The following is a 27,322-nucleotide window of genomic DNA, read 5'->3' on the forward strand; positions in this document are numbered from 1 at the left end:
TGTCAATTCCTTGAGTTAGTGAATTATACCAAGGTTTAATTAAACTGGACTCTCAGGATAAACTTCTAAGGACATTTAACAAAAGAGACATCTTAGAGGTGAGAAAATGTAATCCATATTATCAGTGGGAAAGGCAATCAAAACCCAGCAGCAATGTTCAGAAAGCATAGCTGGCAATAATGCCCAATTTTGCTCAACCAAATGAAATACCATGCTAGACCTACGAGCTTCATCGTAGGAGTCTCAAGAAATGTTACCAAAAGTACTGTACTCTTGCCCAGCATTCACCATCCAGAACATGTTATTCCACCACTGAAATGGGCTTAATCAGAATTAAAGATTTCTTGCTGCTTCTCTGCCTTCCTACTCCTAATGACGAGGATTTTCGGGGGAGTACTGACAGCTGAGCATTGGACTGAGGGGTGTCTCACCGATGCCAGCTGCCAAGATCACAGAGCCAAGAGAGAAAAGTAAAAGTCTCACTGAGATGTCCTTTGATGTTTCCGAGTGCACGCTCCCTAACGTAGGCCCTCGTGTAGCTATAGAATACAGCTGAGCTTTGAGTCAGAACCACCATGTCCCTCCCTGAATTAGTTTTCAGTTTCAGAAAAAAGAGGTATGTTTTATTTGTAAGCAAGCTGGATGTAACATTGTTAATCACATCATTATTTCAAGGATACTATAACAGTTTCCCTGTTATAAAAATTAATAATGCAAGCTTTCGTTTCTTGCAGTAAAATCAAGGTTTTCATATATGTGTAACAGTTTGGGAGTCTGACCAGCCGCTGAGAGGCAGCAAAGCAAGTGATGGGTAATATTTCAGAAGGGGCACTCAAGCATGGCTTGTATATCACATTGAGGAGTTATTAGACACGTTGGAGTTATTAGACAATAAACTCTGCATATAAGGTGTCTGGCTAGTTGCAAGGCAAGAAAACTATTAGTCGTCAAATATTATCTCCTAAAAAAAAACCCTAGTGTTTATTTTTGCTTTTTTATCACAGCACTTTCAAGGAACTTATTAACTCTCCTCTCCAATTAGAATTCAATTGATAGCTCATTCATATTTTAATCTAACACTGCTGCTACTGCTAAGTCGCTTCAGTCATGTCCAACTCTGCGCGACCCCATAGACGGCAGCCCACCAGGCTCCCCCGTCCCTGGGATTCTCCAGGCAAGAACACTGGAGTGGGTTGCCATTTCCTTCTCCAATGCATGAAAGTGAAAAGCGAAAGTGAAGTCGCTCAGTCGTGTCCAACTCTTAGTGACCCCATGGACTGCAGCCCTCCAGGCTCCTCCGTCCATGGGATTTTCCAGGCAAGAGTACTGGAGTGGGGTGCCATTGCTGCTGCTTGCTAAACCCTGAACTTTTTAGTCTAATCATAAATTTAACAGTCCATTATGGACCCAGGCTTATTAAATTCCTTCGACTAGCAAAAGTTCCCTGGTTTCAGCTTTTGATTTTAGGAAAGGATAAGGTGGAATTTTGTCTTTGTGCATCACCATCAAGTTGCTTAACTGCCTAAGAAGAGGAGTCATCATATTTCCCTTTTCACAAGTATCTGATTTACCCAGTCATTCAGTTTCTCTGGGCCCTTTGCAACTGCTCAGATTTACATGCAATTAAGTGGCTCAGAAAAGGTGGCAAGAATACATAGAACAACTATACAAAAAAGATCTTAATGACCCAGATAACCACAATGGTGTGAGCCAGACATCCTGGAGTCCAAAATGAAGTGGGCCTTAGGAAGCATTACTATGAACAAAGCTAGTGGAGGTGATGGAATTCCAGCTGAGCCATTTTAACTCCTAAAAGATGATCCTGTGAAAGTGCTTCACTCAATATACCAGCAAATTTGGAAAACTGAGCAATGGCCATAGGACTGGAAAAAGTCAGTTTTCATTCCAATCCCAAAGAAAGGCAACGCCAAAGAATGTTCATACTACTGTACAATTGCACTCATCTCATATGCTAGCAAAGTAATGCTCAAAATTCTCCAAGCGAGGTTTCAACAACACGTGAACCGAGAACTTCCAGATGTTCAGGCTGGATTTAGAAAAGGCAGAGGAACCAGAGATCAAATTGCCAACATCTGTTGGATCATGGAATAAGCAAGAGAGTTTCAGAAAAACATCTACGTCTGTTTTATTGACTATGCCAAAGCCTTTGACTGTGTGGATCACAACAAACTGGAAAATTCTGAAAGAGATGGGAATACCAGACCACCTTACCTATCTCCTGAGAAATCTGTGTGCAGGTCAAGAAGCAACAGTTAGAACCGGACATGGAACAACAGAATGGTTCCAAATTGGGAAAGGAGTATGTCAAGGCTGTATATTGTCAACCTGCTTATTTAACTTATAGGCAGAGCACATCATGGTGAAATGCCGAGCTGGATGAAGCACAAGCTGCAATGAAGACTGCTGGGAGAAATATCAATAACCTCAGATACCCAGATGACACCACCCTTATGGCAGAAAGTGAAGAAGAACTAAGAGCCTCTTGATGAAAGTGAAAGGGGAGAGTGAAAAGCTGGTTTAAAACTCAACATTCAAAAAGTGAAGATCATGGCATCCAGTCCCATCTCTTCATGGCAAATAAATGCAGAAACAATGGAAACAGTGAGAGACTTTATTCTCTTGGGCTCCAAAATCACTGCAGATGGTGGCTGCAGCCATGAAATTAAAAGATGCTTGCTCCAAACATTCTCTGATGTAAATCATAGCAGGATCCTCTATGACTCACTTCCCAGAGTAAGGGAAATAAAAGCAAAAATAAACAAATGGGACCTAATTAAACTTAAAAGCTTTTGCACAACGAAGGAAACTATAAGCAAGGTGAAAAGACAGCCTTCAGAATGGGAGAAAATAATAGCAAATGAAGCAACTGACAAAGAATTAATCTCAAAAATATACAAGCAACTCCTGCAGCTCAATTCCAGAAAAATAAGCAACCCAATCAAAAAATGGGCTGAAGAACTAACGACATTTCTCCAAAGACATACAGATGGCTAACAAACACATGAAAAGATGCTCAACATCACTCATTATCAGAGAAATGCAAATCAAAACCACTATGAGGTACCATCTCATGACAGTCAGAATGGCTGCTATCAAAAAGTCTACAAACAATAAATGCTGGAGAGGGTGCGGAGAAAAAGGAACCCTCTTACACTGTTGGTGGGAATGCAAACTAGTACAGCCACTATGGAGAACAGTGTGGAGATTCCTTAAAAAACTGGAAATAGAACTGCCATAGGACCCAGCAATCCTGTTGCTGGGCATACACACTGAGGAAACCAGAATTGAAAGAGACACGTGTACCCCAATGTTCATTGCAGTACTGTTTACAATCAACAGGACATGGAAGCAACCTAGATGTCCATCGGCAGACGAATGGATAAGAAAGCTGTGGTACATATACGCAATGGAATATTACTGAACTATTAAAAAGAATGCATTTGAATCAGTTCTAATGAAGTAGATGAAACTGGAGCCTATTATACAGAGCGAAGTAAGTCAGAAAGAAAAACACCAATACAGGATATTAACACACATATATATGGAATTTAGAAAGATGGTAAGGATGACCCTATATATGAGACAGCAAAAGAGACACAGATGTAAAGAACAGACTTTTGGACTCTGTGGGAGAAGGCAAGGGTGGGATGATTTGAGAGAATAGCATTGAAAGATGTATATTATCATATGTGAAATAGATCACCAGTACAGGTTCGGTGCATGAGACAGGGTGCTCAGGGCTGGTGCACTGGGATGACCCTGAGGGATGGGATGGGGAGGGTCAGGATGGAGCACACATGTACACCCATGGCTGATTCATGTGAATATATGGCAAAAACCACCACAATGTTGTAATTAGCCTCCAATTAAAATAAACTAAGAAAAAAAAAAAGAGGGGAAAAAAAAAGATGCTTGCTCCTTGAAAGAAAAGCTATGACAAACCTAGACAGCGTATTAAAAAGCAAAGACATTACCTTGCCAACAAAGGTCTGTCTAGTCAAAACTATAGTTTTTCTAGTAGTCATGTATGGATGTTCAAGTTTGACCATAAGGAAAGCTGAGCACTGAAGAATTCATGGTTTTGAACTGTGGCATTGGAGAAGACTCTTGAGAGTCATTTGGACTGCACAGAGATCAAACCAGTCAATCCTAAAGGAAATCTGTCCTGAATATTCATTGGAAGGACTGATGCTGAAGTTGAAGCTCCAATACACTGGCCACCTGATGTGAAGAGCTGACTCATTGGAAAAGACCCTGATGCTGGGAAAGATTGAAGGCAGGAGGAGAAGTGGACAACAGAGGACGAGATGGTTGGATGGCATCACTGACTTGATGGACATGAGTTTGAGCAAGCTCCGAGAGTTGGTGAAGGACAGGAAAGTCTAGTGTGCTACAATCCATGGGGTCACAAAGAGTCAGACACGACCGTGGGACTAAACTGAGACTGAAGTGGCTCAGACCATAAAGAATCTGCCTGCAATGCAGGAGACCCGGGTTCCATCCCTGGGTCGGGAAGATCCCCTGGAGAAGAGAATGGGTACCCACTCCAGTATTCTTGCGGAGAAAACCCCATGGACAGAGAAGCTTGGTGGGCTACAGTCCATGCGGTCTCAAAGAGTCAGATGTTACTGAGCAACTAACTCTTCACTTTAAAGTTTTCTTCTAAAAATTGGCTAGTGTTTCAAGTTGAAACCCAGAAACTTAAAATTTACAAATCAAAAACTGCATCTTTGAAAAGCAAGTAATGGGAGAGAACTAGAATATAAGCTGACCAGAGAAGGGAATGTGATCAAAGGTAGAGCACCTATGAGTGCCACACTTAAAAAGCTGACAGCTTTTTGAGACCCTCCACCAAATTACGTGGGGCTTCCCAGGTGGCTCAGTGGTAAAGAATGCCTGCCAATGCAGGAGACTCAGGAGACATGAGTTGGATTCCTGGGTCGGGAAGATGCCCTGGAGAAGGAAATGGCAACCCACTCCAATATTCTTGCCTGGAGAATTCCATGCACAGAGGAGCCTGGTGGGCTACAATCCATGGGGTCGCGAGAGTCGGACATGACTGAGCAACTGAGCACACAGGCATGCCAAATACATGCTGGAAAAGGGAAAGCATTTGTCCCTGGTTAGATTGCACATGTCTTTGCAACCCCATGGACTGTAGCCTGCTAGGCTCCTCTGTACATGGAATTTTTCAGGCAGGTCTTCTGTGTCTCCTGCGTATCAGGCAGATTCTTTACCACTGAGCCTATTGAATTATATCTCAAGTTAACCAAATTAATCTAGAAGTAACTTTGAGAAACACCTTCTTAAGTATTTGTGGCTTATGTTGGCATATCACAGGACATGTGAGATTTAAAAAAACCTAAGAAACTTTGTCCAACTCATTATTTACCAAAAATGTGTGTCTAAGCAGCCCTTTTCCCTAAAACTGTTTTAGCAAAAGCTCAAGGCTCCAGTGGGTTGAGGCGCATGCTGTGAGTAATGTCTTTTAAAACCTTCCTAACTCAAAACATTGGCTTAATTTTTGAGTGTTTAATGTCTTGCAAAATATAATCAAATCACATCTTTATCATTGCATCAACTTGTTAAGACTCTACGGACACTATCCTGTTACTAAGGCTAGTTCACAGTAATGTGCTGTTAGCCTTGTTTGGGACTCCAATATACTCAACAGTCAAGAAGGTGACTTCCATGTAGGGCAGAACAATTCTGTAACTTTATTGCTTGCCCATTTAGTGCCATTCTTTGGCTCAGAAAACACCTTCTGATTTAAAATACATGCAACCAGAAGTTTCTTTAAAGAATACTTTATACTGATATATCCCAAACTGGAGGCCTTGTAGACCAAGCATAATTACCTAAGAAAGTCTAGACTAAAAGCTGAATACTGTCACTTGGGCAAAGTGTGTGTATGTGTGTGTGGCGGGTGGTGGTGGTGTGGGGGAGTGGGCACTCACTGGGCACCAGTACAAATAGAAACACACATTATTCAAGCACTGAACTCTGAGGGCCATTAGTTACTAATTCAGAGTACTTCTTAACACTGGAGAGTGCCACAAAAAGACACACTTGAAAGTCCTAAGAAAATGAGTAGGTCCACTACGTGAGGCGTGTCAGATTCTTTGTAACCCATGGACTATGTAGCCTGCCAGGCTCCTCTATCCATAGGATTCTCCAGTCAAGAATACTGGAGTGGGTAGCCATGCCCTCTTCCAGAGGATCCTCCTGACCCAGGAATTGAACCCACGTTTCTTTGGTCTCCTGCACTGGCAGACAGGTTTGTATTTTTTTTACCGCTAGCACCACCTGGGAAGCCCAATAGAGTCATTAACCAGGTGTCAGAAAAGGAAACAAGTCTCACCAAAATTTGTAGAGCTTAGGAGGTTGAGGAGGTCCCCAGTGGACTGGGGCCCCGGATGTGTGCACGGGGAAGGCCTGCCTCCTGGGCTGGAATCACCGCCTGGGCACAGGCGCTGCAGTGAGGTGGACACCCTTCCAGGGCCCAGAGCCAACATAGGGGGCCTGCTCCTTCCCTCCCCAAAGCCAGAGAACACATGAGGTGGGTGCAATGTGGTGGGCTGAGAGTACCCAGCCCCTCTTCCCTGACAGATAGCAGGGGCCCCTGCAAACACAGGGACAGGCCCTAAACACCAGGCCCCTCTGGAGATCAAAGTTTCAAAAATGATGTGGTGTTTTAGTGAACCACTATCGTGGGGGGAAATCAAGTGTCCACGTCAGAACCCATGAGTTACCCTTGCCTTAAACAGCCATGACTGCCACCTACTAGACTTCTCAAACATGTTTTAGGTGATTTTAATTCAGATCCGGGTAAATCAGAAGTTGTCCAGTGGTTTTTAACAAAACAAAACTATGTGTAATTTGCCACATTGATAGAAAGGAAATTTCCATTCAGTATTTCCTAAGTACAAGCCTGTGTAAGTATGCATGGAAACGAAGCAGCTCACCTGAGTTGGGGAGCAGTCTGGACAGGGGGGCGGCGGGGGGGAGGTCACAGCCAGCCCAGGGTCACTGGGACCCAGCCTCATCCATGCACTTATGGATCAGATGCTCTGTGGCCACCTTCCTGCAGCACAGCAGTGGGTGGCATGATGGACCACACAGCCTCAAAGCCTTTCTACTGGGATGATTCCTTAGGCATGAGATTTCAGAGTTCCGTTGGCCTGATATTTCAGAGTTTCCTTTTGTAAACAATGAAAATGTGGTGATCACACAACTTGATGCATCATAAACAGTGAATGTTATTCACAAGGGAGACGCTCTTTAGGGACCTAATTCCACTGTATCCGACCGCACTTTTCGGAGTCTCCACACCATCCTGGGACCAACTCAGGGGACCCGAGTCAGATGCATCCCAGAGTCCTGAAGAGGGGGGGGGGACCCTGAGCAGAATCCAAACGCAGCTGTGCAGGTGGACAGGAAATGCTTGTAGATAAAGACCGGGCAGGTCTGCCCTTCACCTCACAAACAGAAGAGCTCCACACACACTAAGGTTCCCAAGACTAAAAGGGTATCTCTTTAATTCAGAATGCATCCTATGGCTCACATGCATGGTAATTTAATTCTGAAACACTGGATTCTACTGGAGAGATTCTCCCAGATGTTTTTTCTCCTCTCAGCTTTTTTTTTTTTTTAAGGCAATTGATATCAACTGTAGATTAAAATCTTCCAACAACTCTTAAAATCTACATCTGTTCAGAATGAACATGTTCTTTAAAAGCTTTTCAGAGGGAAAAGGTGATACAGAAGACGAACCAACGTTCAAATAATTTAAAACAAAAAGGCAGATTTAATGCAACAATAACATTAATCTGAGGATAAATAAACCCACAACAGGCTTTAAAGTTTGAAAATGCTTTCCTTTCTTCACAGAGAGAATGGTTTACTGAAAGCACACAGGACTGAAGACATCAAAACAAAACGCAGTCTCTATGTCCAGGTGAGATGGGCCTGATCCTCTACCCGCCTCCCGACATCTGTCCAGCCACAGGGATGGGCGATGGCTTCTCTAATTCAGGATGGGTGTCGGCTTCAGGAGTAACTGGATGGCTTGTTTCCTGAGTCATCTTCCTGTGACCCCATGCTCTGGGAGGGAGGCAGGAGACAGTGCACTTGTCTGCCTGGGCAAGAGCTTCCCGCCAGCAGCCCCAGAGGATATCACCCCTTGTAACAGGGAGGCAGTTATAGGACCCCCACCCCCACCCCTAAACACACGTCCAGCCTGGAGTGTGGAAACGCTCTCCACGAGCACGTCTCCGTGAACTTCACTATTACATACAGGGACACCACCCAGCTCCCTCCAGCATACTTCTGTTAACGAGGGGACCCCAATCACCTTTTGCACGAACTGGGGGTTCACTGTGATCTCCTGGTCCATGGCCTTCAGCCGCTCATCCAGCTCTATACACTTCAGCATCTGTGTGGAGGCAGGTGGACAGGCTGAGCAGGTGGGTTCAGGGCAAGTTTATCCTTTTGAGCCTAGACTATTCGGGTGCTACAAGGTCACAGCCCTGAGCCAGATAGGTTCTGGAGTCAGAATTTGGGGTCAGACAGTTAACACAGCACAAATAGTGCACCTTGCCTGCCACACCGTAATTAAACTACACACATGACTGTCTTTGGCCGTGAAACCTAAAAATGTTCACATGAGTGTCATTTCAGGTGGTATCTGACACCAAACGAGTTACAAAAAATACTTCCAGCTTTCAGGGTTTTAAAAAATTTGGAATTGCCAAAAAGAGACTCTGGTGACTTACTGCTTTTCATATTCTGAAGCTACTGTATGGCTGAATCCATTTGCCTATCAGAGGTAAGAAGCCTGTTGGCCCCCGCGAGCCCAGCTCACACCCGGAGGCCCTGAGTAGCATGGGCCACAGTGTAGAGGCAGCGGCTCCCTGGTCCCTGGTCCGTGGCTGCTGCCCAGCAGGAACCGCCGCCGGCCTTCCTCCCTGCTGCCGCTTATCCCTGACCTTCTGACCCGGGACTCCAGAGTCAAGTTACTGAAGGCTCCACCGTGTAAGTGGCTACTGGGTGCACATAAAACTGTACTGAATCGCTGTACTCTCCCAAGCATTTCAGGACTTGAGGGACGCTCTGACAAACTGGACAAGGATGCTAACCTACCGTTTATTTATAACCAGACAATCGGGAAGAGTCCATTTTGAAATTAACTTTCTAGGAAATTAGATGTTCTTAGAAACTACTTGGGAACTACCCATATTTAAAACTAAAATTATCCTGGAACACAGAAGCACTACTTCAAGTGTAAAATCACAGACATCAGCCCAGAGCACTGGCGTCTGTTACCTCCTGGTCAATGTTGTGAAGCATGGCAGGGTTGTTGTATTTTTCAGGGTTATCATGGAAACTGACCATCCCATCCTTCTGATTAATACTTGCAAAAATCTCACCATCTTCTATCTATAAAAGAGAAATCAGGAAAATAGTTTAACCCCAAACATTATGTGAATAAGTGGTATTTCAATGCAGTTAGGGGAAATCACAGAGAGCAACAAGTAAATCAATCGGTAAGTGTTTTAGGCTCCACCTGTTTCTTCAACTCTCTTCCCTCTCTTAAATACCTAATATGTGCGGGGCACCATGAGAGACTAAGGAGTAAAGTCCACATAAAGTGAGTTAACCTTTTCTTCGACTGTGCCACGTGGCCTGCAGGGTCCTAGTTTTCCCCAGCCAAGGACTGAAAGGCCACAGACTTGGCCACTGGACCACCAGGGACGTCTCCTAGTCAGCCATTTTAAAGGGAACAATTCAGTAGATTCAACTACACCTGTGATGCACAGGCACCACCTCTACCCAGCGTCAAAAGACCTCACTGCCACCCAGGGCCCCCGCCCGTCTGTGCAGTCACTGCCCAGCCCCCTCCTCTCAAGCCCCACCTCCACCCGTGTACTCTGCACACTGTGCACATGCCTGTTCTGGAGGTTTCGTGGAAGTGGAGTCAGACAGTGCGTGGTCCTATGTGTCTGGCTTCTCTGGCAGATATTCTGAAGCACCCTTGCATCTTTAGACAACTTCTATGAGATATAATTGAAATTGTCCTTGTGTTTCACGAAAGTGAAGCCCTAACAAATTTTTGGTTCACTCCAGTAGCAATTATCCTCTGGTCCTTTAAGAAAATTTTCCTGCCAATGCTGATTCCAAGGCAGCTTCAAGGTGTATGTTTTTTATTTGCATCAACAACCGGGGATTAAGTTGCCTGATCCTCATAGCCAAATCCTGTCCATGCAGCTAAAAAGGGAGCAGCTGATAGAAAATCCCAAAAGGGTGCTGTCATTCCTGACACACCATGCCTCAGCAGCAGCAACGCGCTCCATTTGGGATGGTGGAGCTGAGCTGCCTGGGCTGGTTGCTATCTCCAGCCCCGGGGGACGTGGTCCTAGTTAATGAAGTGCTCATAGCCCAACACAACTGAACACAAGGCGTGACTCCCTGACTCTGTGAGCACACGGGGGATCTCACAGCGGACAGAACACACCTAGTGGAAATGCACACCAGGTTCACCAGCAGCGTGCTCTGTAAAAACCACAACAGGAAACCACCCCCTTGTCTACCTGATGGTTCCACTCATGCCGTGGAACACTGCAACCCTGAACATGAGCCGGCTACAACAGCGCACAACACAGTGCATGGGGCTCGTGATGCTGAGCAGAAACAGCCAGACCTCTGAGCACACATGCTGTACATTCCCTTTCGTAAGAAGCTCAAAAATGGGACACCGCTAAAAATGGGACATTACAAGTCAGGATTAAAAATAACCTTTCTAGGCAGATGCAGGGCTGGAACCTGGTTTGAGAAGGCTACATACTGTATGATTCCAACCATATGACATTGTGAAAAAAGCAAAACTGGAGAAAATGAAAAGGTCAGTAGTGGGAGGGGTGGTAAGGAACAGGCAGAGCACAGGGCATCTGCAGGGCAGAGTGGATGCTCCATGCGATGCGGTCATGACAGATTCACGTACATGCACATTTATCCAAACCCACAGAGTGTCCAACACATGAACAAACCTGATGTAAACTAAGGACTTTGGATGAAGAGCTGTCAGTGGAGGAGCATCAGCTATGACAACAGCCCAGTCTGGTGGGGACACTGATCAGGGGAGGCTTTGATTGTGTGTGGGGACTGGGAACTCTGTACTGTGCCCTCAATTTGGCAGTGAACCTCAAATCACTATAAAAAAAATTAAATCTTATTTAAAAACAAAAATCCCTGCCTTCATAAATTTTACACAGTAGGACAGGATTTTTCAGGCTTGGCAGTACTGACGTTTTGAGCCAGAGAATTCTCTGTGGTGGGCGCGCCCCCTGCATGCAGGACCTGGCTCCGCTTGCTATGAGCAGCACTCCCTGGCTGTGATGACCAAGAACGTCCTCAGGACACGACTGTGCGGGACACACGTGCACACGTCCCAGGAAAACTGCAACTGTGAGGAGGCTGACGGATCACTCACAGTGGTGCCACTGGATGACCTGCCTCCTCCTCTACGTCTCCCATGGTGAACACCAATAACCTTTACAAGGACAAAACTCCACTTCGTAACTTCTGAAGACAGAAACACACTTACCATGTGCAGGACATACTTTTCTGCCTCCTGAGGCCCGGACAGCTGCACGCGACTCGCCATATCTTGTAACGACAGTGTTAAAAATGTCTGAAATTCAGAAGTTAATCAATCACTGGTAGAAACAGACTGAAGAGAGAAATTCTAGTAAATGTGTAGACTCCTACTGCGTCACTGATCGCTTGCTTCTCAAGAGTGTACAAGCTTTCTGTTGCAAAGATGACTTGAACTGCATGTGCTAAGGCTTTAGCATCACTTTTCTAGAGCAACAACTTCTAGGAAACACCCTCCACATGGGGTCTAGAATGACGTGTGTGCCAGGCTGCTCGCTGCAGCTCTACCTGTGATGGCAAGGTCAGAGCCGCCCAGATGTCTGTCAGCAGAGGACTGGCTGAGTGCAGGGAAACCACACAAATGGACTTCTACACGGCTATAAAAAACCTTACAAAGTGAGGATGCTTTTTATGAGCTGAAATTGAAGACATGCACATCATTAAATGTAAAAAGGGACACAGAACAGGGTCTATATCTGGCTCACATCTCTGAACAAGGAAACTGCATGCGTGTGACAGCACACGTGTGTGTGAATGCACGTGCTTATACACTCTCTGTGGGGAGGCCTGAGAAGCAGTGACGCTGGGCTGCCTCTGGGAAAGAAAAGGCCAGCTGCAGTATAGGAACTGGGTGGAGATTTTTGTGTTGTAAATATATTAACTTGTAAATAATATGAAATTAAAATGAAATTTTATAAATTTATATGAAATAAAATATATGAAAAAAATAAAATTAATATGAAATTAAAAAAACAGATTCATCCTTCAAAATTCAAAGTCAGAATGCGTAAACACATTGAGGGTTAAAATGAAACCAGTGGGGGGGTGGGGAGGGGGAAGGAAACCTGTGTTTATCATGGTCTGCCTGGGACCTGATGAAAATGGCTTTCAGGAACAAATTAAAAGAGCCCCCTTTTTTAGAGCAGCTGGCAATATTTACAACTGCCAGCTGTAAATACAATGCATTTTCAAAGCAGGCCTTGTTAAGATTCTGATGTTGAAAATTCTTGATAAGCCAATCACCAAAAAGACTCTCTATATATTTTAGTTCAGAGTAGCACCTCCTTCCCAAATGAAACTCCTGTGAATTCTAAGCAGTATCTAGGTAGTTTAGCACCAGTGAGGACGAGAAAACTGAACATTTTGAAATATACAGAACTGTCATTTTTCCTTTCAAAGTAAGAAACTTCCGCTTGACTGTCCATCAGAAGAGAACTGGCTGAGAAAGTTATGATTGTCTGTACAACAAAGCACAACATACAGTCACTGTGATACAGGCTTACATTGCCATGGAAACCAGAAGAAAGGATATAGAACAGCACATAGCATGTGACCCTGGTTACAGTCAGTGGGAGTGTTCGCACACATGGAGCAGACAGATCCAGAGAAATGTCCCCAGAAAATGATTGTGGAGCAGGTCTGAGCCCCCGTGACAATCTCGTGTCCCCGCCTACCCGGCAGCCAGCCATCTCATCCACTGCGTCCTCGCAGGGCTGCGTCTCGGGGGAAGAACTGCCCCCTCCCCGCTCATTGCAGCTGTTCTTTGCCGGTTTCCCATTACCTGCAGTGAACACCTCCATCTCCCTGGCTAACATAAGGCTTTGTTTTCTTTTTACACTTTCCTGGACAGTCTTAACACTTGATAACAAGCATATTTTCCAGCATCAAAAGCCACTGGGTCTATTTTCATCTTAAAAAATAAAAACTACACAGTTGGCTTACCTTCCCCAGCGCAAGTGCACCAGCCAAGCACCTACGGGTGGGTTAGCCTGCTGTGAGGTCCCAGGCTGCACAGCTGCACCCTTAGCATCTGCCCAGGCCATCTCCCTCCCTTCAGCTACCTGTCTGCCTCCCAGAGCAGCCACATCTCCTCCCCGCTTCTTCTTCACCTGCTCTTCTCAAATACCCCATACTAGCCCTGGAAAGGCACCCCTCAAGGGCCCCAAAGGACCGGCTGGGACCCTGCACTGCTGCCTCAGTGCCGACAAGGATGGGGGAACGGAGCCTGGCTCTGGAGGCCCACAGGACTGCACCTTGGTGAGTCTTTGTATGTTCTTCTTATATAGCGAGGACAGGCACTGCTTCACCAGCCCCATGTTGTTGTCCCGTGTAAAGATCTCGCTGTGCTTGGTCACCAGGCTGCGGAGCTCCGAGGGGTTGTTGGTGGAGTACACTTGCGCTAACTCGTGGTATGCATTGCTAAGAGGCTAAAGGTGTGCAGGGGGAAAGAAACCAGATTCGACAGTTAGCAGAACAGAGCCTGTGTGAGATGCAAAAGGAAACGTGGCACTAACTATGGAGCAAGGAGGTCCAGCCTCCCTTACTGTTACCCAGCAAACTGTAAGTTACTCTAAGCAAATGCCTGGATTTCAAGACCAAGGAGAGAAGTTTACCATTGTGCTCCTTGCATAGCACAGAGCAGGCCTGGAGCCTGCATTCAGCGATGGCCACAGGCCTTTTTCTCACAGGCAGCTCCTGACTTGTCCCAGATAAACCACTTTGGGAAGAAAGGGGGCAAACACCCACCCTTCTCAGCCCCCTCTTGCTCCACACGTGCTTCACCAGGTGCCATGGGACAACCAACTGCTTCCAGAGGAACAAGAGACCCCTGGGCTGAGGGCCCCTCAGAGCAGAGCTGTGTCCACCACCCGGGCGATACGGCTCCTCATCTTCCCTGTCAGACACGGGGCAGGGCTGCAGGGGCGGGCGAGTGGTGCTGAGTGGTGCTGAGCAGCATGCGCAGACCTGGTTAGAGCAGCAGCCCTACCCTGAGGCCTGAGCCCTCGTCACCACTCCGTTAACCCTGCAGACGAACCGCAGCCCTTGTGAAGGAGGTGAGTCATGAGGACCCCACTTATGAAAGTGCTCCTCCTAGAACAGGTCACTCCAGGGCCATAGGGGCCACCTGCGGGAGTTCTCCAAACCCGCGTCACTCTTGTGCAGGCTCTGAGGGCCTCTCACCCACCCCCAAATGCCCACCTGTGACAGGAAGCCTGGAGCCCAAGAACCATGATGAGTAGCTGAAGGACACGGGCAATACTCAACATGACAGCACAGAAACCTTCGCGTCAGGAAGACTTTCAAACTGACCTCCTGAAACTTGGAGTTTTGTTCAAGGAGGGTCAGCACAAAATTGTTATCAAATGATAGTGACTTCAATTTAAAATAAAATAAGCATGAATTATGAGAAAATAAAAAAGGAGGTCATTTCTCCATGTGGTCCTGGGGCCGAGTCCTTAGGAAAACCATTGCAGCTCAGTGAGCAAAGCTTGGGGTCTAAGAGGATCTCCCAGCACCTGGTCAGAGTTCAAGTCCAACAGAGCATAGCACTGCTCTATCAGAACCTTAAACCCCTACGCCATGACCACCCAGAGCAAGAGCGTGGACGCAGATTCCCGGGAATACCCCACCCCATCAGGGGGTCGGTGGGCATGGACAACGACAGTCAGGGTCCTGCCAGATGCCCAGGGGATGTCGAGAATGTCTGCTAATTGAAGATGCTGGGAGAGTAAAGTCACATAGATTACAGAATTATGCATCACCACAGCTTTGTAGGAACAGAATATGTCAGCTGAGAAATCACTGTTTTGAAAGCTCACCTTAATGAATCTACCCACAATCTGAGAGGTGTATTTCGGCAGCTGCTGTACTTTGCCCAGCAAGATCAGAGAGACCAGGATATACTTCTTATATGACTCCAGCATGATGTGACTGACGGCCATGGCAGGTGTAGTGATGGCCTGGGTGGAGAGGGACGTCAGAATGAGGACAGGGCATGAAATCGAAAGACAGTACTGACACCCAGTCACTGCCTTTAATGACAACTGGGCTTTGGCATGATCACCAAGTTGTGCAACTGTTCCTACTACCTAATTTCAGGACATTTTAACCCTCCTAAAAAGAAACTCTGCTGGGCAGGGGTCACTGCCCATATTCCCCTCCCCAGCCATCCACTCCTCCACTTCAATTCTTGTTGGACTTGCCTGCTCTGGACATTTCATATTAATGGCTTTTTTCCCCACTCTTGGCTGTGCTGTGTAGCTCATAGACTCTCAGTTCCCCGACCAGGGATTAAACCCAGGCCCTTGGCAGTGAGAGCATGGAATCCTAACCACTAGAGTGCCGGAAATTCCCATAAATGGCTTCACAGGGTCTTATGTGAGCAGCTTCACCGTGACACTTCCAGGGCACACACTGAAGTAACCTGCATCACAACCTATTCTATGATTCGGGCAAACGGCGCTCCACATAAATAGAGGCCACCTCGGCTGGAGAGCATCCGGCCGCACGGCTCTCGCTGCCGAGAACACGCGTGTGTGTAGGTGGTGTCTGCTGCCATTTCTCTCAGGTGTAACCCTGGGAATGAAAGTGCTGGGTCACATGGAGGTTTCAGGTGTGACCTTTTGAGGAACCGCCAGACTGTTTCCGAAGGGGCCAGACCACTGAGCATCCCACTGGCCATGACAAGGGCTCTGAACCCACACCCCTGTCAGCAGCCAGCACTCCATCACAAGAGCCTGCTGTGTGACCTGGTGCCACACCGTGGCTCTGAGTTGCATTTCCCTTTTGATCAGGGCTTCTGGCCATCTGTATATATTCTCTGAAGAAATGTCTATTCAAATCTGTTGCCTATTTTAAAACTTCAGGGCTTTTACTGTTGAATTCTGACACCTCTGCACGTTCCGGACGTGAGTCTCTTTTCAGAAACATCACCTGCAAGTATTTCCTCCTATTCTGCAGCTGCCTTTCTACGTTCTTTCACATGGATTCATGAAGGTTAAGAATCCAAATCTATCACCCAAATCAGCCCAAATGTCCCAAACAAAACCCAAGCCCCTGGGCCCTTAAGGCCGTTCAGAGTTATTCCACAGAAACACCCTGTGGAATAAGCGCATGAGGACACAAGCACAACGAGCCCAGGCAGCGCCGCTTTCACACGAGGCGGCAGCGCCTGCTGAAGGGCCTGCCCGCCGGGGCCCAGGGAGCACCCAGGGCTACCTGTGCTCGGGGTGAGCGGTGGACGCAGCTCTCACTCGTCACTTTATGTAATGCTGCGTGATTTGAGGTGTTTGTTTTTTGTTTTTTTTTTAGCAAGTGTATCTTTTGGAATGTTTCAGAAAAGCAGTAAAAAAAATGCCTGTCTGGTATCAGTCACGTCCCCTGCCCAGCAGCACCTCCAGTCGCCCTGTCCCAGGCCCCAGCAACGCTGGCCAAGCCCACTGACCAAGGCCACGCCTACCCAGAGGCGTATGCACATGCTTGCACAGCATCTCAGATACACTCTGAGCTCCTCCAAGGTTCAGAGCACCTTTGATTACCAGAACATGCACTCCGAATCAAAATGAACTTCTGAACGTCTGACAAGTTCATCTTAAAACACTGTTTCTACCCAGTCCTGTCTTTTTAGGCCCAGAGCGAGCCTCCAGAAATGCACATCTCATCACATACACAAAAGGGTGGAGGGGAGGCACTTTTTTCTCTGAATTCCTTTACATACTCTAAATTATGAACTAGGAGAATGCCTTATTTATTAAAACAAGAAACACTTGGGAATTCCCTGACAGTTCAGGGTTAGGGTTCAGCGCTTTCACTGCTATGGCCCCGGGTTTAGTCTTTGCCTGGGGAACTACGACACTGTAAGCCATGCAGCATGGACCAAAGAAAAAAAAGCAAAAAACTTAACCCAACTTCACACCTCATTTCAGAACAAGAAGATGCGACAAAGATCACTGGCTCCATTGCTTCCCCACATACAGAGGAAGCCGCAAACACCCAGAGACACACAGAACTCAACCCGCACCTGACAGAATTCGAGTCCCTCCCTGCCGTGGGCCCCAGCCACCAGTCAAGGCACGCCTCTCTGACCACACAGGTTCATACGCCCCGAGCTGGGGAGTGACCACCTGCTCATAGAAGTAGAGTGCCCGCTCGAAGTTCTTCAGTCCGGTGTAGACCATCCCGCCGTAGTAGTAGTAGCACAGGAAGTGCTTGGCATCGTAGGCCCCGTTCTCCTTGCAGATGTCCACCATGTCCACATCCAGGTACGGCAGAGCCGGCTTAAAGCACTTTGCCAGCAAACACAGCTGTGGAGAGAGACACATGCAGCCATCACTCCACATGCACTGCAGCACACGTCAGCAAAAGGAGAAAACCCAGAAAGTTCTAGAAAACACTTGGCTTACACCTTACTGACTAGAATGATTTAAACGTTGACACGTCCTTCCATCTTCTTAGGCATTCGGAATAAAACAACATTTCTTTGGAAAAGGCTAACTGGCTGTGACATGAAGAGCTCACAAGCGAAGCAAAGCCCGGGCATCTACAGATGATGCATGAGTGTGGGCTCTGCTCTCTGCTGCCCTGGCGGCACGGGCACAGCTCCTCTCAGATCTCTCCTTGCCTGATCTGACTCCCTTGACTATGAGCAGAGAATGTGCAGCCCAAGAAAGCAGGCCCGGCAGAGCCTCAGGCCTGGGTGACAGTGGAACCAGACACACAGGGGTGCAAACACTGCACACCTGAGACTCATAAACTCTACCATGTGCCCGTCACACCTCCACCACAAAAGTGTTTCAAAAAAAAAGAGAAAAGAATGCACACCTCCATGTGAAGTGAGAAGATGTGGCTGAAATAATCCACATACCATGTTATTCATTAAGGGAACAATCTGGATACCCCTCAGAGACTGGCTAAACCCACAGTATGGAGTTCTCTGTGGCTATGAAGCACTAACAAAAAATCATCTCCAAGACACAGTATATAGGAAAAAGACATTGTATAGATTGTTACTCGGAGAAGGCAATGGCACCCCACTCCAGTACTCTTGCTTGGAAAATCCCATGGATGGAGGAGCCTGTTAGGCTGCAGTCCATGGGGTTGCTGAGTCGGACACGACTGAGCGACTTCACTTTCATTTTTCACTTTCATGCACTGGAGAAGGAAATGGCAACCCACTCTGGTGTTCTTGCCTGGAGAATCCCAGGGATGGCGGAGCCTGGTGGGCTGCCGTCTATGGGGTCGCACAGAGTCGGACACAACTGAAGCGACTTAGCAGCAGCAGCAGCAGCAGATTGTTACTATTTGTGTTTAAACTAGAGAGACAAAAATATACAGGTATCTGCTGGTGTGTGCCTAAACTGTCGCTGGAGGGCTGGGGGAGAAATGATCAACTCCAGCTTCCTCCAGAAAGGAGGGATGGGTGGCAAGGGAGCAGGTAGAGGCCAGCTTCATTACACATATCCCTCCTTTGCCATCTGGGTTTCGATAAACAAACAAGTAACATCTTCAGGTGTGAGAGGTCACCAGTTGGTTCTCAGGCCCCAGAGCTCCTACTGGGAGTGCTGTCAGGGTCACAAGCACCACCCCCCACCCCAATCTGCTCTCACATCCCACTGGCTGGGTGGCAGCCCATGGCTGGTGGTCAGCAGCCCCAACATTCCCTTCCAACAACAGTGCACTTAAAACATGGCACCATCCCAACCACGTCCAACCTTGACCCGGGTGACCCCCGGTGCTCACCTGGCAGAGGTCGGCGTGCACAGAGGTCAGCTGGTTTGTGTTCATCTGCATCTTGTCAATGGCTTGCCTAAGGACGCCAATTCCTCGCAGAGGCTGTCAGAAAGAGGCCTGTCAGTTAGGGCCTCAGTGGGGGCGGCACGCCTGGTCCTAAGCTGTCCCTTTCAAGTGAAGTAACCCTATAGGCAGGCTCCTCTAAATGAGAGCGACCCTACTGACGGGCTCCTCTAAATGACAGGAGGGGGGGTCCCACAGCCTCTGGAGAAACTTCTGTCTCTGTTCAGTCAGAAAGTGTCATCTTAGGCTGTTTATTGTCATATTTAGAGTAATTAGCACAACTTTTTAAATTCAGAAAGCTTTTTCTAATTAATGGAGATCAATAATCAAAAGCAACACTACATTCTCAACAGTTCGTTATATTTATAGGTAAACAAACCACAATTTTCCAGATCATTAACCACAGAAGTGACTCGTGTTTAGGAGACTTAACTGAGAACATGGATGCTGGCCCTTTCCTGCAGGACAGTCTGGGGGTCACCTGTAAATTCTCTTCAGCACAACATCTCTTACCTGATGGTAAATTACTGTTGAAAGCGATACCACAAGCTACAAACAGACCATTTTCCTGCCCTGATCGTGAATAACAAGACCGAGAATCACAAGAGGTGCAATCAGCTTCTGGGGAGAAGATGTGACTGTGAAAGAGGGGAGGAACTCGCAAGCTTTCCTCAGTGAAGACTGATTGGATATTTTTAACCATCTCCCTCAAACAACAGATAGTGCACCTACAAAATTATCAACTGAGTCTTTGTTTTCAGGCTCTTTCACACCATCAATCTTTTAAAGTTCAATTTCAAATTAAAAAGAAACATCCAAATTATAACCTGTGTCAGTATCACAATAAATAAAGACTTCACTAGATTAAAGGCGACTACAGACTGGAGAAGGAAATGGCAACCCAATCCAGTACTCTTGCCTGGAAAATCCCATGGACGGAGGAGCCTGGGAAGCTGCAGTCCATGGGGTCCCAGAGTTGGACACGACTGAGTGATTTCACTTTCCTTTCTTCTTTGTAGACAGATAACATGACAAAGTTTCAGACACAACACTACAGATTAATACTGCTTAACTCTTCATTTGAACCTTCAGAGCTAGGTTAAATGAAAAAAAATAAATAAAGGAGACTGCTGCTGCTGCTGCTAAGTTGCTTCAGTTGTGTCCAACTCTGTGCGACCCCATAGACGGCAGCCCACCAGGCTCCCCCATCCCTGGGATTCTCCAGGCAAGAACACCAGAGTGGGTTGCCATTTCCTTCTCCAGTGCATGAAAGTGAAAAGTGAAAGTGAAGTCGCTCAGTCGTGTCCTACTCTTAGCAACCCCATGGACTGCAGCCTAACAGGCTCCTCCATCCATGGGATTTTCCAGGCAAGAGTACTGGAGTGGGTCCATTTCCTTCTCCAATGCATGAAAGTGAAAAGTGAAAAGTGAAGTCGCTCAGTCGTGTCCTACTCTTAGCGACCCCATGGACTGCAGCCTAACAGGTTCCTCCATCCATGGGATTCTCCAGGCAAGAACACTGGAGTGGGTTGCCATTTCCTTCTCCAATGCATGAAGTGAAAAAATAAAGTGAAGTCGCTCAGTCGTGTCCTACTCTTAGTGACCCCATGGACTGCAGCCTACCAGGCTCCTCCGTCCATGGGATTTTCCAGGCAAGAGTACTGGAGTGGGTTGCCATTGCCTTCTCCAAAGGAGACTAAAGAGACACAATAATGTAATTTAACCTGTCATCTGAGATTGTCTTTTGTTACAAAAGACATTAGCAGAAACAACTGGTTGAAGCATAAGGAGGTCAGATGTGTTAAAGGGTTCTATACATGTTTGTCTTCTGATGTCGTGCTGCGGTTACATTAGGGAATGTTCTAAGTTGTCCTAGTTTTTAAGAAACACTCACTGAGCTCTCAGGGTAAGGGGACCATAGCTGCGACCTTCTTTCCTGTGGCTCAGAAAGGAAGAAGACAAGACTGAGCAGGTTAGGGAAGATACCAACATCTAGGGACTCTGGGTGGAGGGCATTTATGGCAATTAATTATATCAACCTAACAACTTCTTATAAAGGGAAAATTAGGTCATTCAGTTCAGTTTAGTCGCTCAGTCGTGTCTGACTCTTTGCGACCCCATGAACCGCAGCACGCCAGGCCTCCCTGTCCATCACCAACTCCCGGAGTCCACCCGAACCCATGTCCATCGAGTCGGTGATGCCATCCAACTATCTCATCCTCTGTCGTCCCCTTCTCCTCCTGCCCATAATCTTTCCCAGCATCAGGGTCTTTTCAAATGAGTCAGCTCTCCGCATCAGGTGGCCAAAGTATTGGAGTTTCAGCTTCAACATCAGTCCTTCCCATGAACACCCAGGACTGATCTCCTTTAGGATGGACTGGTTGGACCTCCTTGCAGTCCAAGGGACTCAATTAAAAGATTTAACAAGAAGGGCTTCCCTGGTGGCTTCAATGGTAAAGAATCTACCTGCAATGTGGGAGATGCAGGTTCTATCCCTGGGTCAGGAAGATCCTCTGGAGAAGGGAATAGCAACCCACTCCAGTGTTCCTGCCTGGAGAATTCCATGGACAGAGGAGCCTAGCGAGCTACAGTCCAAGGGGTCACAGAGTTGGACACGACTGAGTGACTAACACACACAAAAGGTTTAACAAACAAGCAAACAAAATCTGCACTTTATAACATGAGGCGCTAGAAGGGCCATTCCGAACAGAAGCAGCAGCTGCGCCCTGGGGGCACCTCTCCTGTGGTCAGAGCTCCCCCAGGAGATGTTCTGAGCTCTCCAAACCCATCACATATATCTGAGCATCAGGGTCTCAGCACGAGGCTGGGACCCTAATGCTCGGAGCACTGCATAAGTGAAACGAAACTGTAAATACTCAAACAACATTCTTACCTGTTTTCTTTCCACAAGTGCATTTGTTAGCTGATGGCAAAGCCCAGCAACTAGACACAATAACAAAATATTGAAGATGTAAGTGAGTACAGGGCAGAACACATCCACGGAGAAGAAAAGGCGCTGCCCTTACAGGTGTCTGTCGCATAGCGGATGTGCTCCCCGTTGCAGGTGCTGATGAAGAGCTGAACCTGGGAGAACAGTGTCTCGAAGTCGGGAACGCTGGGCATGGAAAACTTCACAAACCTACAACACAGAGAAGAACCAACTGGTCCTGGTTGGGGCCTCATGGCAGTAAATATGGAAGTCCATCCTGCCTCCAATGCTCTGTGAAGTTGAAGGAGTCATGACACTTTTAAAAATTAAGAACCAGAATCTGTGAGATTCTGCTGACCTGGTTCTTTGCATAATCAAGACACAGAACATAAACACAAATAGAGACTAAGAAAAATAAGCTTAAAGAACAACTTTTACCCAGAGCAAAAGGGCAAGAAATAAAAGACATCCAAAAGAGAGCAATTTTCAAAAAAGAAAACTCTGTTAAATGAGGTCAAATACCAGGCCACTTAATACTCAAAGTAACTAAACTTAAACTTGTAGCCCCAAAATTTTTTAAATACTTTCCTTTTGCACTTCAATGTGCTCAGTACTGCTTACTTACTTAGAAACCCTGAGCAGAACAGACTGAAGGGGGACAGGGAGGAAGCTACGGGCTGGCTGGAGGCCATGGCAGTGGCTCACAGTCACGGTGCTGCCCCAGGCCCGGGGGAGAAGGACTAGCTGTGGGGCAGGACCAGAGGAGGGGACTGGTCGGAAGAGAGACAACTCAGATGACCCATCCCGAGTCACCTGGCAGATGGTGCCACCAGGTGCCACCATAAACACTGAGAGGGAGTCGGAGAAAGGTTTCTGGGGAGAAATTATTATGTAAGCCACCACCACTTACATACCGCTTACAAGAAAACTTCAAACTCTTCTTTTTAAAAAAGAAAAAACGGAATGGTTTAAACTCATTTCAAGAAAAATGAAACAGGTGTTATCACCGAACAACAATTTCTCCATCTTTCAACTTGTACTTCCATCTATACAGTATCACAATGCCACCTGACATCAGTAATTATACTTCCCAATGATCAAAATCTGTCCAAACAATCTCATTTGGGCTTCACAATAGGTCAGTAAAGCACTGTGACTTCCACTTTATAAACAAAAATACACAGCTCAGGGCCCCACACCTCATAATCAGCAGAACACAGATACAAACCCAGGGAACCTGGTAACCAGGTCAGGGTTCTTCCCAGGTTTCCTCTGACATACAACGTCAAACATCTTATAGCTTCAGAAAGCTTTCACAGACATCATCTCACCTGACACACACCTCGGCATAAGCTGAAGCGGGTACAAACTGTGCTACCTGCTCTTTTAATGGGAAAGCACAGCCAGCAGAAATCTCTATCCGCCAGCCACAGCCGGCAGAAGTTTCTGCAGCAGAGGCCCTGTTCCGAGTGTGTGCCATCTAAAGCAATGGCTACTGAGTCCTCAAGATGCTGCAAGTACGACAGAGGAGCTGAATCCTGCATGTCACTTATTTGTAAAGATTTACACTCAGACACACAGCAGCCACTGACCACCGTCCTGTGAGCGCAGGCTAGACCTCGGGCTCTGACAGCACCTTCCTCCTGACACACCCCTGTCTCAGGAGCGCCAGCTCAAGTGAAGCCAGACCCTCACTTCAGGTCAATTTGTTCTCAGTTCATCTACATTATTTCAACTTTCACAACAACCATAAAATCCCAATCTATGACACTAAAACATCAAGAGAAAAAAAAAAAAAATTAATCGTCAAGTACATAGAGTCACAAGAGTTCAAAAGGCCAACTGGAATAACGTCTGTTTAACTTGGTCTTAAGCCAGCTTAAACTTGTCTGCAGGGTGCTTTGGACCACTTGGAACTTCACTCAGCTCAGCCTCCTGCTCTCTCCTGCCACTCTTTCCTCTTTTCAATTCAGAAAATGGGGAGAATCCCATGGATCACACGAATAAAAGTATTCAGACAAACACAAACTACAGTACCACAACTGAGATCACCATTCATTTTTTAAAACATTTCAAACTTTGTATAAACATTAAGAATTTTAAAAAATAATAAAGCAGAACAAAAAATACAAGCAATGATTAGCTGCAATGAGGTAAAGGTAACTGCTACACCGTGACTTTAGTTGTGCCCAAGAGCTCACTGTCGTTTACAGGGCTTACTTCCTACACCAAACAAAGCCAGCGAGCGCAGTGTTGAGGCTGAGCAAGCACAAAGCCGTGAAGGAAGATGCCCTTACAAGACAGCGAGGACGCCCAAGGAGTGCTCCTGGACGTCCAGGGCCCCGAGCACGGTATCCAGATGGGATAAGTTCTTCGCCAGGAGCTCCCCACTCTTGTTGATCAGTTCACAAAGCTGAGTCATTTGCCCTGGAAAACAAGAACGACACTACCATTCAGAACAGCATTCACCAGACCAAAGGATGTCATACCTCAGACGTGCTGGTGCCTAAAGGTGATTTCTTCCAACTCCTTCATTTCAGATGAGGACCCAGAAGGGCCAGAGACACCAGATGATTTTGCCTTTGGTCTCAGTGCTAAGTTTCCGACTTTCCTCTGGCCACTGAAGGTTTCACACTCCCACTTCCAGTGCCCCAAGCCAGCAGAGTGCACATTACCATCAGCACCAACTCATCTCCCTTCTGTATCCAAAATGTCACCAGCTATGACTTCATCTCACTCCTCAGCCTCTCAGTCCACTCCTTCCTCTCCCCTCCGCCTTCATTCCCACGCCCGTCACTTTCGGTCTGCACGCCATCATCTTCTGAGCAGCCCCCTCCTTCCTTCCCTGCCCCAGCCCTCACTCCACACTGGTACCCGTCTGTGCGGGAGGTGTGAGGCACATCAGTCAGAGGCAGGGCAAGTGACCTGAACGTCTCTGCTGGGCAGCCTGCTCCTACAGCAGCAGCCTGCACAAAGCATGTGTGTGAAGCTTCCAGGCAAGCAATCCTGTTTGACGCTCACCAGCATGGCCTCGGCTCTGTTTTGTAAGTAAGAAAATTGAACCTGGGAAATGAGTTGTTTGGTTAGTCACCAAGTGACTGAGACAGGTGCATGCGTGTTCAGCAGCTAAAGTAAGTCATGTCCAACTCTCTGCAGCCCGCCAGGCTCCTCTGTCCATGGGATTCTCCAGGCAAGAATACTGGAGTGGGTTGCCATTTTCTCCTCCACGGGATCTTTCTGACCCAGGGATCGAAGGGGATCTCCTGCATTGGCAGGCAGATTCCTTACCACTCAGCCACCTGGGAAGCCCAACCGAGACAGGACTTTAACCCAAACCTTCTAACCTCATGGGACCTCGGGAAACTGGAGTCTGTGGCACAAACAAACGAGTGAGTGCCTTCCTCACTCCCAGAGACTCCTAGCCTCACCCCTGACCCTAACTCCTACTAGTGAAGAGAAACGAGGCAGAACCGTTGCGCTGCTGTGCGCAGCGCCGGGCACCGAAGCAACCTCGGGGCAGCCAGGCGGGCAGCACCTGGGTCCTTACACCGGGAGACGCGAATCCCGAGAGAAGAGTGCCTGGGCAAGGTCAAGCGGCTCCTGCAACCTTAATAGTTCCTCCCGCTCACTCCTGACAACCCCGCGCAGTCCGAACGTTTCTATTTCACAGATGAACCAACAGAGTGAGGAAAGGGGCCTCACAACAGCGGCCAATTACTTTAATTCTGGGCACGACACTCAGGCGATGAGAGGAACCAACCAAAGGCATGAAAATTAGGGGCAAATTCACAGCGGCCACAACTCCGCCCCCCCAAAAGGGAGCCGGGAGCCAGGGCCCCCGGGGATCGAGCGCGGCCAGCCGCGAGGGGCCCGGCCGCGAGGCCAGGTCGGGAAGGGCCTCCGGGAGGCGAGACGGACCGAGCTCCGACGGCGGGGGGCGGAGGCCGGGGCCTGGGCGAAGGGGTCGCCCATCTCGCGCGCTCCTCAGCCCCGGCCCAAGCGCCAAGACCCCCGCCGCAGCCCGGACGCAGGCTCGCGGCCCGCGCCCATCGCCTCACCTTGGGCGGAGAGCTGGCGGACGCTGTTGACGAACTGCTCCAGGGCAGACGCCATGTTCCCGGCAGCCGGGCGGCGGAGGCGGCGCGCGCGGGACGAGGGCCGGCGACCCACCGGAGGGCCTCAGGGCGGTGACGTCACTTCCGTCGCTCAAGCGCCGCGAGATCTACCTACCTGGACCCGGCTACTGTTTCCATGGAACCGGTTCTGCGGATGCCCGCGCCGGAAAGCAGGTTTTTTTCCCTTCCGTCTTTATTCTGTGCGCACGTGAAGTCGCCCCCTGGATTTAACAGGGATGGTGGGCAAAGGAAGGAACTGAACGCCTAGTTGTTGTTAAGTCGCTCTGTCGTGTCCAACTCTTTGCGACCCTATGGACTGTGTAGCCCGCCAGGTTCCTCTGTCCATGGGATTTCCCAGGCAAGAATATTGGAGTGGGTAGCCATTTCCTTCTCCAGGGGATCTTCCCCACTCAGGGAACCCGCCTGTCTTAATCGCAGCCTCTTCCCTGAGGCTTTTCCAGCCAGGTAGTAGTTTTCCAGCCAGGAAGGCAACCAGCCTTCAAATCCCTTTTCTAGCACTTAGTAGCTCCACGACTCTCGGCAAGTTCCTTGGCTGTCCGCTGCCTTGTTTCCACATCTGTAAAATCCTCACGATAAACTACTTAAAACACTTATGGCTGGAGAGGGGTGATGTGAGATGGGGCTGCAAGATAAACAGGGGCCATGTCAAGTAAACCGTGTTAAAGCTACTGGATTTTTCACTGAGAAAATTGGGGAGCAGTGGAGGGTTTCATGCAAGCGAGTGGCATGATCAGACACTTGCACTTGGAAAAGACTGGCTTCACATAGATAACCTTAGAGAGTCATTTAAGAAGCTATTGCAGTAGTCAGTTGACATGAAATATAATAGTAATAATTGTATGTTGGTATAGCGATAAAAATAAATGGATATGTTTGTATCTATGAATGTATAGATGATGACATGTATGGATGAATGACTTTAACGCTTATACTGTAGGATGGAGATGTCCCTGTGTGCTGTATGACCACATTTGGTCCTCAAACAAAGGACAGATATTTTGAATTACAGGAT

General features: G+C 47.6%; 1 protein-coding gene across 3 annotated transcripts; it reads right to left on the reverse strand.

Annotated features, from left to right (window-relative positions):
• Positions 1–7,805: 7,805 nt before the first annotated feature.
• Positions 7,806–26,389, reverse strand: COPS3 (COP9 signalosome subunit 3). Of its 3 annotated transcripts, XM_055576296.1 has the most exons (12): positions 26,233–26,389; positions 24,472–24,601; positions 22,272–22,384; positions 22,139–22,188; positions 19,192–19,284; positions 17,577–17,756; positions 15,273–15,413; positions 13,707–13,880; positions 11,624–11,710; positions 9,346–9,459; positions 8,375–8,455; positions 7,806–8,124 (listed from the first exon to the last, which is right to left on the reverse strand). In XM_055576296.1, exons 1-12 carry the CDS (start codon positions 26,285–26,287, stop codon positions 8,071–8,073), a joined length of 1,272 nt encoding a protein of 423 aa, XP_055432271.1. In that variant the 5' UTR covers positions 26,288–26,389; the 3' UTR covers positions 7,806–8,070. The 3 variants fall into 3 exon arrangements, with proteins under 3 accessions (XP_055432271.1, XP_055432272.1, XP_055432273.1); XM_055576297.1 differs by lacking the exon at positions 13,707–13,880; XM_055576298.1 differs by lacking the exon at positions 24,472–24,601 and having other exon boundaries at positions 26,233–26,251.
• Positions 26,390–27,322: the final 933 nt, after the last annotated feature.

This window comes from Bubalus kerabau, chromosome 4 (assembly GCF_029407905.1).
Source record: "Bubalus kerabau isolate K-KA32 ecotype Philippines breed swamp buffalo chromosome 4, PCC_UOA_SB_1v2, whole genome shotgun sequence".
Classification (NCBI taxonomy): domain Eukaryota; kingdom Metazoa; phylum Chordata; class Mammalia; order Artiodactyla; family Bovidae; genus Bubalus; species Bubalus kerabau.